This window comes from Chionomys nivalis, chromosome 2 (assembly GCF_950005125.1).
Source record: "Chionomys nivalis chromosome 2, mChiNiv1.1, whole genome shotgun sequence".
Classification (NCBI taxonomy): domain Eukaryota; kingdom Metazoa; phylum Chordata; class Mammalia; order Rodentia; family Cricetidae; genus Chionomys; species Chionomys nivalis.
In genome coordinates, this window is record NC_080087.1 from 24,325,082 (window position 1) to 24,339,867 (window position 14,786).

General features: G+C 39.2%; 1 protein-coding gene across 3 annotated transcripts in view; it reads right to left on the reverse strand.

Annotated features, from left to right (window-relative positions):
- Utrn (utrophin) overlaps window positions 1-14,786 on the reverse strand; it is a 528,929-nt gene that overhangs the window by 263,070 nt on the left and 251,073 nt on the right. For all 3 annotated transcript variants that reach the window (XM_057761785.1, XM_057761787.1, XM_057761786.1), the window contains 4 exons: window positions 14,414-14,619; window positions 11,680-11,797; window positions 7,841-8,046; window positions 5,246-5,400 (listed from right to left, as the gene is read on the reverse strand). In XM_057761785.1, the coding sequence (XP_057617768.1) occupies window positions 5,246-5,400; window positions 7,841-8,046; window positions 11,680-11,797; window positions 14,414-14,619 (685 nt within the window). The remainder of the gene's footprint in view (window positions 1-5,245; window positions 5,401-7,840; window positions 8,047-11,679; window positions 11,798-14,413; window positions 14,620-14,786) is intronic.

Sequence of the window (14,786 nt, forward strand, 5' to 3'; positions counted from 1 at the left end):
AAGCGATTGTGGTCTGGGGTCTAACAAATCTAGTCTTTTTATTTCTGAGTCTCATATGTTCCAGACTGCCTCAAACCCCCTGTGTAAAGGAGGAGGTCCTTGATTCCCTAATGTCCTTGCCCCTATCTAATGAGTACTAAGATCACAGGTGATGGTTGTCATACCCAATTTATGCAGTACTTGAGAATTGAACCCAGGGCTCTATGCATACTACACAAGCCCTCTAACAACTGAGCTATATATCCCCAGCCCACAGACTCAATTTTCAGAGTTCATAAAACATCTGCCAATCTTTGTAAACTACATCCAGTCCACATGTATTAATGAAAAAGACAGTATCATCTCAAAAGAAGAACACAAAGTTATTCTGCCCATCAGTTTGAACTATATGCAGTGCTTCCCCCATAAAATAGCAGACTTTAAAATTTTCTACCATTTTCTTTCCAGGATTGTTAGATCTGTGCTTTAGCACAAAGCACTTGACTACAACATAAATTAAGCAAGTATGATGATTTCACTAACCAAGAGAATTGGATTTTTAGAGAAGTTTCATCTGCTAATAAAGACTGAGTGAATCACTAATGCATCCATTAAGGCAGATAATCCAGCATTTTATCATTGGGATCAGTAGAAACCATTCAGAATGACAAACAAGCAGCTACAGGCTTCACTTTCTGCCCATCAACCACACAAAGCACACAACGTGTGAGAGCTTGCAAGAAAGACACGGCAGCATGGCGGTAGTCTAGGCGACACATTTTGGAGAATAGACCAGACACTGAGAACTTTTATATGTGACTTTTGATCTCAGAGTAGTCCTATGCATCAGACATGGTCTCTGCTTTAGAGCCAGGGAAAGTGAAAGTCAGTGAGATGACATAGGTTTTTCTCAAGATTCCCACAGATGGCAGATGGATATGGTGGGACTTTAATCAAGGACTCTCAGATACCTTACCCTGGGTTCTCTGCTCCCTCTGTACCATCCTGGAAATGCCTTAAAATAAGCAAAGGGGAACAGGACCTTGTGGGGTAAGGACAAGGAGAGATTCCATAGTTATAATATCTGATTCCATTTACAATCCTTCAGCATGGATAATTCTATGTATATTCATACACATGCCTATATACATCAATATATATATACACATATATATGCATATATGTATGTGTATACACACACACACATAAAATGTTGTTTTATCTATGCAGAGCCTAAAAGTAGAGATAGACACCATTCAGACCCAAATTAGGCATCTACACTCCAGAATTTGCTAAAAATTGACTATTTCTAAACCAAATCCTAAAATGTTTGAAATCTAAATATATACATATTTGTATGTATATATTTAGATTACTAACATGATGCCACAGTGGAAAATTCTGTTTCATTTCTTAAAAGTACTTAACATGTTATATAAATTACCTTCAGGTAATAAGTACAAGGTACATATGAAGTTTTATTTATTAATTAATTACAGTGCTGGAATGATACAAGACCTCACACATGCTACACTCCCCAACTTACAAGGAACATTTTAAACACAATAAATTTTATGTTTAGATTTGAGCATCATCTCCTATATCTGTCCTACATGTCTCCAAATTTAAACCACATCTAGCCCCAAGAATTTCAGATAAGGGATACTTAGCTTTGTACAAACACATTTTAACTATCTAAATTTGCAATAAAGAATTACAGAACTGCCATTAAAAAGCAAAGCAAAAAAAAACCCTAAGAATTTTTATGCATTAGAAATGAATGTATCTATATCATAGATTATCTTCAGGGAGGTTAAGGGAAGCAATCAAACATACTAATACTGCTAGGAAGCCATTCACACTGAGCTACATAAAGACTATAAGAAAAATCCTCAAAAAAAGAAAAAAAAAAAGAAAGAAAGAAAGAAAGAAAGGCCCACACATCAAAGGACAGCTTTATGTTATTGGGATTTTGACATTGAAGATAAAAGAATGAGGACCTTTAAGTGTGGATGGTCGATTTCAATTCATACCAAACATTGCCACTAAAAGCCGAGATTAAACTTCACACATTACAGTCACTAACATTATTGCCTATGCAAGTGCAACACCCTTCACCTCTGCAGAATTCTGCTGACAATGATATGTATTCAGAATACAGCTGTGAAGTGAGAGGAAGCGACGACAAAAGCCTGTCGGGGCCATCGGAGTGGCACAGTCCTGAACCAGAGGTTGCTATATCAGCCACAGAAGCTCTCATATCTTTCATCTCATCTGCTCTCTACACACAGAGCAGATAAGAAGCGGTAAATAGAATCCCAGACAGATCTGAGGAGCCAGGGCACAGAGCGAGTGTTCACTAGCAATAGCTGACATTCTGATAACAAAGAAGAAAAATTAAACTCTTGCTAAAGAAAAAGCCTGGCTGTATAAGCAAAAGGGCCCAAATTCTAATCCCAGCTGTGTTGAAGGAGCTGTGTGACCCTGAGGAACTGTTTACCATCTCTGTGCTTCCATTTACTGCCAATGTAATGCTGATTAAGACTCTTCCGGTCTCTTAAGACTTACGGGAGACTTACAGGAGAGTGGTGTTGGTATGTCGTGCTTACTACAGGGAAAGACAATGAGAGGACACCCTGATCTACACACTAACACCATGGAGGACACTCACAAGAGACGGTAACTCCTTAAGATTCCCATCCATGCTTCAGAATGGAGAGCATAGGTGGTACTGCCAACCTTCAGTCTTAACAAGTATCATTTGTCTGTTCTGCATGACTTTAAACACAGCATTTAACTTCATTGAACTTGGGAGTGTGAGGTTAGCCTACCGGTTCTCAAAGGAGATGGTAAGTGGATCTAACCCCATGGCGGGTGTAGAAAAACTTACTCCTTTTCTGTCCGACTCTAAAGCTTAAGTGCATGAAATATACTCCGCTATTAATAAAACTTCAAAGCTGATGAGGGAAGACTGCAAGTTTGATCCTAGCCTGAGCTACACGGCAAGTTTCGTTACATTAGTAAGACTTTGCTGCCGAAATAATCCATTAACTTATTAATCAAAATTTCAGGGTAGGGGAGCATCTTCTGGAAGATAATATTAGAAGTCAAAAACACTGGCCTAAAGTGGTTGTGAAACCTCTCAGTCTGTCTTTATAACAGCAATGTCAAGAACCCAAAAGAAGGCTAATATAACCTCTTACCTTGCTTGAGAAAGTAAGGAAAGGTTTATATATCCTGAGAGATGTCTATTTAGGATAAAGATTTGAAACACACAGAATTTCAGTATAGAAGCCCTAGCCGTCACTAGGGAAGGAACCTCTGAGCCACAGTTTTGCTGTATTTCCCCAACAGTATAAATACCATTATTATCTAAATCATGTCTAAATACACATTAGTGACCTCTTATTTCTAAAATAATATAGAAAGAGAATAAAGCAGAACCAGTCCTTGCAACTACAACAGAACTGGGGCTCTGCGGCCATCTCCACTTTGAGGAAGGAAAGATGACCTTGGAATATAATTCATTTTTCATCGCCTCCTCCATCTAATTCCACTGCAGCTGTGAGTTGTCTGAGGGTATCTACAAAGTAAAGGCAAGAAAAGCCTTAAACAAAGCAGACTGCACATTCCAAAGTGAGTGGTCAACTTTTCTGTGTATGTGAAGGGGGAGGTTGTTTATAATAAAAACAAAGACGTTTCCTACTCATGAAATTTCTGGTCACAGAAAAAACAGCTTTAAGGATTATCTCACTCACTGCTGTTTGCAGTTCACCTTCCTCCCTATCTTAGTTATGAGATCATCTAAACCATGTGTCATGGTGTGAGAACACTATGCTGCTAAACATATCAAGATTACAGCCATTCAGCTTCAACTTTTCACAAAGTTGTGTGTTTGTCGAGGCCTCTATCTGGAACCTGAGTATATAGCTAACACACATGCACACCCATGCTCTCCCTCAGAGTCGAACTCACATGCATGTTCCTGTTTTCGCCTCGTAGTCTAACACACATGCATGCCCATGCTCTTTTCTTGTAGTCTAACATACACACATGTTCATGCTCTCCCATCATAGTCTAACATACACACATATTCATGTTCTCCCATCATAGTCTAACACACATGCATGCTCATGCTCTTCCTTTATAATCTTCTCTACGGAGTTTGCAGAACCACTATAAAATCTAACTAAAAATGACATCTAGAAGTCCAACTAGGTGGGTTCAGTGTTTTGCACCAAGCCTAAAAACCTGAGTTCAGTCTTCAGAACACACATGGTAGATTGAGAGAACTGACTTCTCCACATTGTGTTCTGACCTCTATACCAATGCAGGAGCACCCATGAGTACACACACATACAGACACACACACACACACACACACACACAGAGAGAGAGAGAGAGAGAGAGAGAGAGAGAGAGAGAGAGAGAAATCTAGAGACAAAAGTTCTTCCATGTTGAGTTACCAATAAATTATTGAAATAACTACATCACAAAGCATTCTGATATCAACTTCATCCACTGCAAAATAAGCATAGTTTGATATCAAAATTATTTTCAGAAAATCGTAATAGCCTAGAAAAGATGTTTGGGAAACCATAATTTCACTTATATACATGCACTGCCAGTATGATGAATAAAATAAATACTTTTTAACCAATAACGAACATAAACATGCAATCAGAAAAAATGCTTACTACTGCTTATGCTTTCTTACACCCTACAAGATGAATCTCTCTTATAAGCATGTGTTGTTCTAGGTCGTTCTAGGCATGCTGCCTAGACAAAAAGGACGGGGAAAAAAAGACAATAAATTAACCAAAACTCTGCACTTAGATTATTTCAGAGGTCAGGTGGTAAATCGAAGTGTCTGCTCCTCATCTGAGGATGGCCCAGCAAAATATCACATGCTATTATAGTAGCAATTAATACTAATACCAGCCTGGAGTAGTTACAACTACCTGTGTTCCATACCAGAGAACTGCAAAATCTATTCTAAATAATACAAAGTGGCATAAGAAATTTTTAAAAAAATTACTAGCAAGGTTTATTTTTTAAAAAAAATGCATTGCATGATTTCAAGAACATATACAAATACACACACTGTATAATAATGTGTACTTTGTTCATCATAATTTAAAAGTAAAAAAAATGGTAAAATATACTTCTAATAATTAGCGTATTTAGTCTGTTTCCATGAGAAAGCCAAGGAAATTGGATTCTCAAGTAAGCAATGCACATGCTCCTGCCAAGGCTTTCAAGTCACCTTTGTTTGAGATTGATCCATGATGTTTTCAAGTACTCGGTGGTTTCTTTTACATTCCTTGTGTCATCGCTACTGTATTCTTCCAGAAGTTTCTGCAGGACGTTATCAAATGCCATGATGACACCATCACCGGAACCCAGTTCTTGAAGCAACAGCTAAGGTGTAAGTTGAGGCATAGCTGTTAGTACTTGTCACTCAGAAACTAGTAATAAACAATGCTGGTATTCCTGGGAAGTTTTAATACATTTTAGACACAAAAATCACAATAAGAAAGCAAATAAGAGGACAAACTCTCCAGTTTATTATTTTGAATTGAATCAGACTAATTCTAGAGTAGCAGAAGAAAGGAAGGGAGGGAGGGAGGGAGGGAGGGAGGGAGGGAGGGAGGGAGGGAGGGAGGGAGGGAGGAAGGAAGGAAGGAAGGAAGGAAGGAAGGAAGGAAGGAAGGAAGGAAGGAACATAATGCCTGAGGAGGGGTTGGAAAGCTGGCTCAGCATGCACTGTTTGTTCTTGAAGACCTAAGTTTGGTTCCTAGCACCCACACTGGGTCAGCTAAAAATTGCCTGGAACTCCAGCTTCCAGAGGTAAACACTCTCTTTTGACCTCCACAGCCACCTACACTTATGTGTGCATGCCCACTCTCCCTAACACACATATATACATACTTAAAAAATAATTAAAATAAATCTTTAAAAGAGAAATTGCCTCAGAAATCAGGTACAAAGTACCAGATAGTAAAAGATGAACCATTTGACTTCATTCTGTCTTCCTCAAGCCATTTGACAGTTTCAATTTTTATGTTGTTATTGTATATCGGATTCTCAGAAAACATGAATCATATTAGAATAAGCTGAGTTTTATATGTATTTTGAGATATGTCAGCAATTTCCATGGTAGAAATCCTCTGTCCCTTGCCCTTGGATCACTCTGTACCTTAACCGTGAATCACTCTGCCGCTTACCCTTTGATCACCCTGTCTTTTACACCTGGATCACTCTGAGTGTTTGCAAAGACAACAGTTCAAATGGATCAAGATTTGTTAGGCATTTGCCTAAATGTCATTACAGACACTCAGGGTACCACAGGCAGCAGCACCCATCACAGTTTCTCAACCCTGGAAAGAGTCTCTCAATCAATCAAGATACTTCCATGAAATCCAAATGACAGCTGAATGTGCCTGTAATGCTTTTTGTAGCAATCGTAAAAATAAAAATAAAAATCCACCTGAAGGTTTCAGAAGAAACACATACACATGTTCGCTCAGGTAGCAGAGCACAAGTGTATAGTACTTGTGAAAGACTGCTCCCAAACCCTCCCCCTCTGTGGATACCAAATCTACACACGCGCCTTAGATTAAACGGCAAACCGTGTGCACAAAAACCTGTGCCCATCCTCCAGTATACCGCAAATCTCCTGGAAGTTACTCGTATTGCTTTAAACAGTGGTTCTCACCCTGGGTGGTCTGTGACCCCTTTGGGTGGCGTCTAATGACCCTTTCACTGGGGTTGCATATCAGATATGTACATCACTAGTCATAACAGTAACAAAATTACAGTTAGGAAGCAGCAACAAAAATAATCCTATGGCTGGGGTCACCATAACATGAGGAACTGTATTAAAGGGTCACAGCATTAGGAAGGTTGAGAACCACTGGCTGTTAAAACGACATCAGTGTTTCATAATTTAGTTGTCATAATAATGTGTTCACAGAATAATGGCAAGTAAACAAAAAAAAACTGTATGTATTCAGTTTAAAATCTGTAGGCATGGATATTGAAGATGTGATGGCCAAGTGCATTCTGGGTATGAGCATGGGAACACTGGTGACCGTGTTTTAATTGGATTCCTCTAGTCATATGTACAAAAGGTTTGCTATTACTTTGGGACAATCGACAAGAAACATAAGCATATAGAGTAATTCAGAAACTAATAGAGTTGGCCAGTTGGATTTTAAATTATACCCATGAGAAATGCTCATGTGTAGAGATTTAAAGCATTATTTGCAAGTTTTCAAATTGTTTCCCGCATTTTCTATATTACTGTGTTCTTCCTAAACACACATTTTCATTTCAGGCTATCTGAAGAGAAAATACAATGTTACATCAAAGTGTATGTAACCACACGTCCAACACAAAAAATGTTCGATGATTGTAGTAGAAAATTTTAAATGACATGCTTTAAACCACAGTTGTTCAATTTTCTCAACACTACAATGAAGTTGATCACAAAATTGATCTCTAGTTGCTTCTACTGATAAAATATAGACATTAGAGAAACCACACTTACTTATGACCTAACTTGCACACTACAGAAGCAGTGAAATGAAATAATCTCCAGAGTAAGCAAAAAAAAGTCATTGAATGGAGTTTCCTTTATAAATGTTAATTATGGCTCTAATTGCATAAATGCATGCTTCTGTTTGCCATATCTTTAGACAGCTTCCCTAAAGAAGAAAAACTTTGTGATTCAACCACTATACATCTCAACATGTATGTCTAAGAACATGGGAAAATACGAGAGGCCATATATAGTTAACAATATAAGAAAAGTAATCCCAACAAATGACACCACCAAAAACTATCCAATGAGTCTTACTTGATTATCGGAAACCTGTTTGCTCAGTGGATCGCGCCGGGCCTGCTGAAGCATGTAGAAGCGAGCCTCATATTTTCTCATGAGCTCTTCAGTCTCTTCCCTGTGGTCATCCCACTGCAGGCTGTCCACCACCATGCCCTCCAGCTGCTGCCTCCTCAGCTCCACCCCATGCTGTGTGCTCTCCCACTGGGTCTTCACCTTTTCCACTGGGGAGCAGGATAAAAAGAAACTCTCAGAAGTGACTCTCAGGGGGAGAAAAATAACTGGTTCTAAGTTTGTCATGAATAGGTCTAGAAACAGACAGAGGGCAACGTGAGAAACACATCTTAAAGGGGCTCTAAAGTGTGCCTGCCACAATTTTATGTATATATTATTATATATTATATAGTTAGTAATGCTATTCAACTAGATAGATAGATGATAGATAGATAGATAATAGATAGACACATACATACATACAAACGTGTATATGCACACATACATACATACATACAGAGAGAGGCTAGAAAGATGGTTCAGCAAGTATGTGCAGTGTATAATAATACATACTATACATTGTAGAATGCTATAAATATATAGATAAAATAGAAGATAGATAGATAGATAGATAGATAGATAGATAGATAGATAGATAGATAGTTTTGTGACCCATGTTGGCTCCAACTTGAGATTCTACTGTTCTACTGACTCAGCTTCCTGAGTGCTGAGATTATTAGCACAAGCTACCAGGCCTAGCTCACCAATTTTCCTTCCTTCAGTGCTGGGCTCAAACCCAGGTGTTTTCCACACAATGAAAACTCTACATCTACACCTCTTCTAAATTGCTTTATCTATGTAAGTCAGAGCCTGGTGTGTATTTCCTAGTCTAGCCTTGAACTTGTAATTCCCCTGCCTCAGTATCTCAAGTAGCTTGATACAGGCCTGTGACACCTCATCCTGGGGGAGGGGGGTTTAATACCATTAATATTAATGTGCTAATCATCTAATAACAAAAATATCTACCGAACTAATAAAAATTAAAGACAGTTCCCTAGTTTCTGTAGTCACGTAATTTGTTTTCACAATGGCAATACCGAATGGTGCTCTACGATAACACTTAACACAGAGGCACAGTCTCCATCTGCCTGCAGTGGAGAGTCTCTCAGGAAAGAGCACTTTTTAGATTTGCTCTGCCTGGGCATGAGGTCTGTTAGACAGGCAATGTTTTTTATATTTTCAAGCTCATCAGAAATACTGAGAATAAGAAATTACAAATTCTGCATATCTGTGAGTTCACAGTCATAAAATTTCATGCTGGCTTTTTACCTTCCTATCCCCAGTACTATTTCTCCTCTTTCTCAAACTCTTGCTTCCTCTGTATCTGTCTCTGTGTCTGTTTTCCTTACCTTCTCTCCTTTCCCTCTCCAAGAATATTACTCTATCCTCTCCTTTCTTTTCGTTTTTATTTTTAAATCTTGGATCTAAAAAAAGAAAACTCTATGGAAATTTAAACTTTTGGTTCATTACTACAGGGAAAGATCATGACGGTGAGCTGAAATATCAATAAATAAAAGTTCTACATATCAGCCCACAGATAGCAAACATGAGGGGCAGTGATGCTCCAGACAGGAGACAAATGCAAGGGCTGAGAAGATCAAGCCCTAGACAAAACTTAACTATAAGACAAGACTCCAGCCGGGGAGCTGGAGTGATGGCTCAGCAGTTGCTGCTCCTGCAAAAGACTCAGGTTCAGTTCCCAAAACCCATATGGAGGCTCACAACCACCTCTTACTTCTTCTAGGAGATCCAGCGTCCCACTGTGTCCTCCACGGGTATCAACATACATTTGGTGCACATATTTCCATGTTGTACACACTATCGGCTTAGAGTTGTTCAGAAGGCTGAAGTACTTTCTTGTCATAAACTCTATGAAACTGCTCAATGAGTTATAATTTTTAAAAGTTATCCAATGAGATACGTTTTATGTTACGTTGTTTTAATGATGTAAAGAAATTGCTGAAGGTTTTAACTCAAGGAACAGGAAGATAAAACTATGGTGATACTCTAGTTTTCGGTTAAAAACTCACATAAAGTACTTATTGCCAATTCAATTACTGATACAGCTCATTAATATGAACAAATACAAGATAAAGTATGGAACAAATTCTCTTATTCACTGTAAACGATGAACACAAGTTCCTATTAGTGACCCACAAGCTGATAACGGCTCTTCACATACAATAAGTAATCATGAAGACTAGACGGGTAAGGGAGGGAAAGTGGGGGAGAGATGAGGAGAAAGAGAAGGAGGAGATAGAGATCAGAGACAGAAATAAGTGGGGGAGGGAAGATGGAAATAATAATAATTAATAATAATAATAATGAGAGGTGGGCTCTAGCTCAGCCAAGAGAGCACTTTCCTAGTGTGCAGAAAGTCCTAGGATCATGCAGCAACACTAGGGAAGCTTGACAAAGTGATGCCAGCCAGCAGCAGTCCTAGAGCCCAGGAAGTGGAGGTAGCATAATTATAAATTAAAGGCATGTTTGAGTCCAATTTGTGCCTTTAAAAATATCTATTAAAGTAAGTCCTGATAAGATGATGATCATAAAGCAAAATGAAAGGCTGCTGGAAAGGGTTTAGGGCCAGGAACAAAGCTCTCCCACCAAGAGAGAGAGGACAGATCCCTCCAGAGTCCCCCACTGTACAAGATCCATAATCAATTAATGAACAAACTCAGGAAACTTGACACAGAGTGTCTCTTTGAGTAGAAAAGAGTTACTGAATTTCCCATCATCTCCTTTAGTAACCACACTGTTCCATTTATTTTGACACAGAAAGTATCTACTACACCTATAGCTGACTTCCTTCCCTCAAGAAAAATTCAACCTTGCTCACCCAGTTTATATTCTCACAGGTATTTACTGAGTTTTTGACGTCCACCTAATGGGAGGCCCAGAGGCCCAGTCTGCACATGGGAGAGAAAGAAAAGGAGCTAAGAGATCTATAGTGGATTAATGGGGAACGAGGCTGTAGTAGGAACTAAAGAGAAGAAATGGGATCCACTGGGGAACACCGGTGAGTGGGACACGAAGTGGGTAATATGTTAGCTGCTGAGTAATTTCTCCAGTGGAGAAGAGACCAAAATGGAAACAAAGAAAGAAAATAGACAAAGTGTGAATAGAAGGAAATGAGAAGTGCCAGGACCTTTGAACCTTGATCCAGAGCGGGCAGGGATCTGCAGGGCACAGGGACAGAGGAAAACGAAAATGAAGGCCACCGGACACCATTCCTGAGAGTCCAGACTTGGTTCTGTGTGCTAAGCAAACATAGGAACTTTAACTCAACCACTAACTCCAAACAGGGACATTTCTCTGCAAATATTTCATATGTTCATTTTATTGGTTGTTATCCTGTTAACTATCCTGTTAATTATCCTGTTAACTAAGGCATCCCCCCACATGAAGCCAATCACAAAGCATGTACGGAGTGAATTCTGAGGGATCTTTAGAAGAAATGGTGATACCTAGCTTCAGTGAGTGGAGAGAAATGGCAGAATGGATTTTTGTGACTAGGAGCTTGGCTAGCTTTGTTCCAGCAGATGTCTTTAAAAAAACACTAACATAGAAAATAAAAAACATATGTATAAGAGTTCAGAAGAGAGGTATGTGGAGGCTTTCAAAAAATGAAGAGAGAGAAAGAGAGAGAGAGAGAGAAGAGAGAGAGAACTATTTCCTCCTAAATGAAGAGTAGTATCAGTTACCAAATAACAATCTCCAGCAGAGTAGTCTTTGAAGATGTGCGTGAACATTAAGGAGAGTGGCTGATATTCTATAGAATATATGGGTTTTTTTAAACTTACGTTTTTCTGTAATTGCTGTTCTCACGTCTGAACTGGAAGCTTTGTTTTTCAAATTTTGTGCCAATGTAAATACATAATCAAGTTGAGGATGGCGCTGTTCTAAATCAGCCTTTGTGATCTGGCAAGAGACAAGATGGTGGGGGATTAAGTCCCTAACTGTGCAAACAAGTTTAGAGGTAGTGGCTAGATGTTTTCTTCTCTAAGAGGCAACCAAGTATCGACAATGCATCAGAGGAAGAGTACTTGATCTGAAGTCACAGGCCTTGAGTTCAAATCTCAGATCTTCCAGGAAGCAACGGAGTAACCAGGAGAGGGAACTACCCTCCCCATGTTGCCCCTAGCTCAGTTACATCGTCTAAGGAAATTAAATCAAGGCACACTCCCTGAAAATGCTCTGAAAACATTAGCGATTATTGCTGCTGACTCCATGTGTCCCTGTTCAATATCAGATATGAATACACATAAGGATCCCCCAGAACAGCAGTTCTCAACCTGTGGGTCATGACACCTATGGCAAACTTCTATCTCCAAAAACATTTAGATTATGATTCATAAGAGAAGCAAAATAGCTATTCTGTTATGAAGTAGCAACAAAAAATAATTTTATGGTTGGGGTCACCACAACGTGAGGAACTTTATTAAAGGGTCGCATCACTGGGAAGGTTGAGAACCACTGCCCTATAAAGATGAAGGCGGCATATTAAAAAAGCAATAGTTTCAGTAACTGCAAATGAATCAACTTTAAAATGAGCCACCCCTTCTTCATGGACTATGTGTCTTAGCTGATAAATAAGACAGGGACTCAGAATTCCAGGAAGAGTCTATTTTAATTAGAGAGCAAATAAATACCATAAAGATTAGAAAACACAGCTCGCAGTACAAACAGCATGTGACAGGATTTGCCCAGCCATCTTGCTATGAGCTCACTAATTCTGTAGGTCTCACTCGCTCCTCCAGGGACAGGCACTCCCAAAGTAATGACTCACGCTTCACTTCTAGATCCCAGGGCTTGGTTCTACGAAGGCTGCCGACTTTCTTCCCTCGGCACAACAAATTCAAAACTAAGTTACTCAAATGCTCATCTGTGCTCCACTTTCCTCCTTTCCATTTCTTCTGTTTGGAAGCAGCAGCATCTCAGCCCCTCATGAAGGGCTCTTTTCCTTGATTTAAGCATCTCTTGCCTGCCATCCATCCTCACCTTCTACTAAAGCAAAGCATTGTTATCAGCGGCTCCCAGCCACAATTCAGAAAACAAAAAGAAATTGGGAGTGATGCTTGCCAGCTGCTTATAGACTCTTAGAGTCCACAGAGCTTTACACAGCTTTGCTAGCCCCTTCTCAAAGAATTAAGTTGCTTTTCCAAAGCATCACTTCCTAGGAAAAAAAATAAACAAAACAAAAACCAAAAAACAAAACTCTTGCACAAATCGTTGATGAAGTTCCCTATCAAACCCAAGCTGTCTGTCTGCGATGCACGACGGCATTCACATTACATCTCAAAAGCCCACCTCCAACGCATGGCTATAGAAGCATCCCACCCACTCCTCAGCCCGTCTCCTCTAACAGGTGGCTGACAAACCCTTATGACACTTATTAGAAACTTCTTTGCCAGAGCTCATCTGTTTGATGTGCTCACCTCCTTGACCTCTTAGAGCAGAGGTTCTCAACCTTTCTGATGCTACACACTCTTTAATGCAGTTCCTCATGCTGCGGGTCCAACCCAACCATAAAATTATTACTGTTGTTTCTTCATAATTGCCATTTAGCTACTATGATGAATCGTGATGTAAATAAATGATACACAAGATATCTGATTTAGGACCATTGTGAAAGATAGAGTCTTAGACACGTGGAGCTCCTGGTAATATGGGAATAAATCAGCGCCTACGTCACCAAGTTGTTATGAGATAATATATGCGAAAATGATAAAATGTTCATCCCATGTTAAGCACTTAGTAGACGTTAGGAATAGCTATTATTTTATTGTGTGTTTCTATTTAGAATATTTCTTTCAGTATTGCTCTATAAAGATAATGTACTAAATATGGAAAAACAATTTTCCAAGTTGCTGCTTGGTGGACAATGTTCATTAAGAGAAAAAAATGCACATATATATGTGCTGTGTATTTTTTCTCTTAATGAAAATACATAGGGCTGGAGAGATGGCTCAGTGGATAAGAGCACTGGTTGCTCTTCCTGAGGTTCTGAGTTCAATTCCCAGCAACCACATGTTGGCTCATAGCCATCTGTAATGAGATCTGGTGCCAATTCTAGACTGCAGGGACACATACAGACAGAACATTGTATACATAATAAATAAATAAATATTTAAAAAAATATATATATATAGTTAGAAGACATTCATTTCTAAGAAGACATATATATAGAGAGAGAGTCAGAAGACATTCTAAGGTCAGAAGTCAATAAACTTATTATAAAATCAGAAAGAAAAACATGCTTTTTGAAATTATCCTATACTATACTGGGCATTAAATGGAAGAACAGTTTATAGTTATGCTATGCCCAGCTGTATGGCATCAGTATTGGAGTTTTACACTGAATCCTCAGTTCTGTTTGACCAACATGAGCTAAGAGAAGAAAAGTTTTCTCTTTGGAGTTAGCCCTGCCTGGCAGAGAAGGAATATTTTAAATCTCCTTTCCTCAGAATTTAGGATAAACAAATGAGATCCAAGGTGAGGGGGTTGCCTTGACAAGCCTTTCCATTCTGCACCTACTTTCATCCGGGAAACTGTCTTATTGATCTCTGCCACGTCTCCCACAGTGACAATGTTGGACTTCAGCATTTGGTCGATCAATACCAGCCAGTCGGCCAGCTCTGTGATGGTTTTATCCAGATCGGCGGGAACTGAGATCTCTGGGGCTCGCAGAGGCATATCCGAAGCAGATGATACTAGCACCACCTTTTGGACATTGGGGTGAGCTGAAATAAGGATGTAACGAAACAGAAATAATCAACAGGATGTGATAACTGTGATATGTAAGCACTGGCATGCATACATGTGTATCTATTTAAGTCAAATTTTGTTTCTCTAAGAAGCTCTTGTTTTTCATGTTGAAATGGCATGGCTTGAAATAACCACGTGTATT